The sequence below is a fragment of the Bidens hawaiensis genome, unplaced genomic scaffold, assembly GCF_021521415.1.
Source record: "Bidens hawaiensis isolate Kalapana, Puna unplaced genomic scaffold, B.hawaiensis_p1.1 tig00005502_1, whole genome shotgun sequence".
Classification (NCBI taxonomy): Eukaryota; Viridiplantae; Streptophyta; class Magnoliopsida; order Asterales; family Asteraceae; genus Bidens; species Bidens hawaiensis.
The window spans coordinates 361,281-364,265 of NW_027491354.1; the positions used below are offsets into that span (position 1 = coordinate 361,281).

The following is a 2,985-nucleotide window of genomic DNA, read 5'->3' on the forward strand; positions in this document are numbered from 1 at the left end:
AATGTTTTTTAAAGTACTACCATACATCAAAACCACAACTTTTCAAAAACTATTATAGCAAACCTACAAAACACCCATGTCACATGTAAAGACATCTATGCTGTCTACCTCAATTTTTAATAAGTCATGACTAATAATATTGTTGCATATGGACGAAATTATTAATCATAGTTGCATACCACAATACTTATATTAAACATGATAGATAATACAGAGTTTTGAAACAGGAAAGATACTGATAACTGTCACATGGCAACAAACACAAACATAACATCAATCATAATCCAAACACAAGCACAATCTTATCTAGTACTCATCCCCTTCATCACCTTCATCATCACCACCTTCAGCACCAACCTCTTCGTAATCCTTCTCCAACGCAGCAAGATCCTCACGAGCCTCGGAAAACTCTCCTTCCTCCATACCCTCACCCACGTACCAGTGAACGAAAGCCCGCTTCGCATACATCAAGTCAAACTTATGGTCAATGCGAGAGAACACTTCTGCCACACTGGTCGAGTTAGAGATCATGCACACCGCCCTCTGCACCTTAGCCAAATCACCACCCGGCACCACAGTCGGTGGCTGGTAGTTGATACCACACTTGAACCCAGTCGGACACCAGTCGACAAACTGAATCGTCCTCTTTGTCTTAATGGTAGCAACCGCAGCATTCACATCTTTTGGGACCACGTCACCACGGTACATCAAACAGCAAGCCATGTACTTGCCGTGCCTCGGGTCACACTTAGCCATCATGGAAGACGGCTCAAAAGCACTGTTGGTGATCTCAGCAACCGATAGTTGCTCGTGATAAGCCTTCTCGGCAGAAATCACGGGTGCGTAAGAGGAAAGCATGAAGTGGATACGCGGGTACGGGACCAAATTGGTCTGGAACTCGGTCACATCAACATTTAAAGCACCATCAAACCTCAAAGATGCAGTCAATGATGAGATAACCTGAGAGATCAGACGGTTAAGGTTTTTGTAAGTGGGGCGATCGATGTCAAGTGATCGTCTGCAGATATCATAAATGGCTTCATTGTCGAGGAGAATGGCGACATCAGTGTGCTCCAAGAGTGAGTGAGTTGAGAGGACACTGTTGTAGGGTTCGACAACAGAAGTTGAAACTTGTGGCGATGGGTAGACAGTGAACCCGAGCTTCGACTTTTTCCCGTAGTCAACAGAGAGTCGTTCTAGAAGCAGGGAGCCCAAACCGGATCCGGTTCCACCACCAACCGCGTTGAAAACCAAGAAACCTTGGAGACCGGTGCAGTTGTCAGCGAGCTTTCTGATACGGTCCAAGCAGAGGTCAACAATCTCCTTCCCAACTGAAACAAACACAGTTAACTTACATTAGTATTCAATTAATGTATGATGATAGATTCTTTACCCATTGATTCATACTTGTGTAATGACCGCGTGCGAAGTTGTTTGCAGCGTCTTCTTTGCCACTGATCAACTGTTCGGGATGGAACAGTTGGCGGTAAGTACCAGTTCGTACCTCATCAATCACAGTTGGCTCAAGGTCAACAAAGACCGCACGAGGAACGTGCTTTCCTGCACCGGTTTCACTGAAGAAAGTGTTGAAGGCGTCATCACCGCCTCCAATTGTCTTGTCACTAGGCATCTGGCCATCAGGCTGCAAAAGAACATCAAGAAATACACATAGCATTAGCATTCATTTAATAATAAGCTTGCTGAACACAAGGTGTTATAACTTAGTACTAAAACATTTGAAATTATTTTCAATTCATACGAGACATAATAATCTATAATACATTTTGCTAGTTAAAAACTGTACTTAATTTTGCATTATATAAGCCTAAAAATTCGGATTCAACAAGAGCGTGTAGCAATTGCCACGAAATCGGAGCAATTATATCCAAAAATTTTCAAATTTTTTTTACCAAAAATGCCATAATATTATCCAACACCTAATTACTCTATCCAGATCTAAAAACATATTCATTTTTTTTTACAAACTGAGTCAATCTATAACTAATTTAAAGTCGAATATTTTGTTTTTTTACTTAAAAAAATGCAGATCTATAAGTATTTAGTAAAATTAACACACATCTCCATATAAAACACTTAATATCTTAAAAACAGCACACAAAAACCACAACATCGACAAAAATATTAAACAAAACACTCAGATCTAACGTATAAACACCAGATCTAACGAACAAAGTAAAAAAAGAAAATAGAAACCTGAATGCCGTGTTCGAGGCAGTAGAGTTCCCAGCAGGCGTTTCCGACTTGGATTCCGGCTTGACCGATGTGGATCGAGATGCACTCTCTCATTTTAATTGACTTGAGAAGACTGGGTTTGTTGACAATAATAATAACAATACTCGAATCAGAAGGCGTTTATCAAGACGCCTTGAGATGTAACAGAGATGCGGTTTTGAAATGATAACGTTTGGGTATATATATAGCCCAGTGTGGAGTCAGTGACAAGCTAACTGCGGTTAGGTCAATTGACCATGGTTTGTGTTGAGTTTAGATATTATGTTGCATTTTTAATTTCGCCTGTTTATAGGATTCTGTTTCGAAATTAATTTCTTAACCACCGATTAACAAGTTTTAACTTACTTTTTTGGTTTCAGGGATCGCAACCTTAAAATCTATATTATTAGATATTACACAAAACTCAAACTCTCAACCTTATTGAAACAAATATTCTTAGGCTAAGGGTAGTGGGACTTGATCCAAACCCAAGTGATCCAATACATTTGCGTCACGTAAGCGCTGACGTGACACAGATCAAGCCCCAGAGAGTGTAGTGGTCCAGGTGATCCGAGGCTTGATTCAGTTATTTATTTATTTATTTTAAATATTAATATTAATTTGAACCCCCAAACTTCTATAATATTAACCCACCACCGTCCTCTTACAAACCCACCACCGTCCGCCGCCGTTGTTCCTCCTCTAACGACCAACCACCGATCACACCACCACCACCGATCACCGGACCACCGC

General features: G+C 40.6%; 1 protein-coding gene across 2 annotated transcripts; it reads right to left on the reverse strand.

The window, feature by feature from the left end:
• Nucleotides 1–237: 237 nt before the first annotated feature.
• On the reverse strand, nucleotides 238–2,392 carry LOC143630010 (tubulin alpha-2 chain). 2 transcript variants are annotated; one of them, XM_077099130.1, is made up of 4 exons: nucleotides 2,215–2,392; nucleotides 1,408–1,642; nucleotides 500–1,331; nucleotides 265–417 (listed from the first exon to the last, which is right to left on the reverse strand). In XM_077099130.1, exons 1-4 carry the CDS (start codon nucleotides 2,305–2,307, stop codon nucleotides 303–305), a joined length of 1,275 nt encoding a protein of 424 aa, XP_076955245.1. In that variant the 5' UTR covers nucleotides 2,308–2,392; the 3' UTR covers nucleotides 265–302. The 2 variants fall into 2 exon arrangements, with proteins under 2 accessions (XP_076955244.1, XP_076955245.1); XM_077099129.1 differs by having other exon boundaries at nucleotides 238–1,331.
• Nucleotides 2,393–2,985: the final 593 nt, after the last annotated feature.

Coding starts and splice junctions, on each gene's coding strand:
- LOC143630010 (XM_077099129.1), bottom strand. CDS start 2,307: ATGAGAGAGTGCATCTCGATCCACATCGGTCAAGCCGGAATCCAAGTC. Junction 1,643..2,214: donor GCCTCGAACACGGCATTCAG/GTTTCTATTTTC, acceptor GTTCTTTTGCAG/CCTGATGGCCAGATGCCTAG. Junction 1,332..1,407: donor CGCACGCGGTCATTACACAA/GTATGAATCAAT, acceptor TGTTTGTTTCAG/TTGGGAAGGAGATTGTTGAC.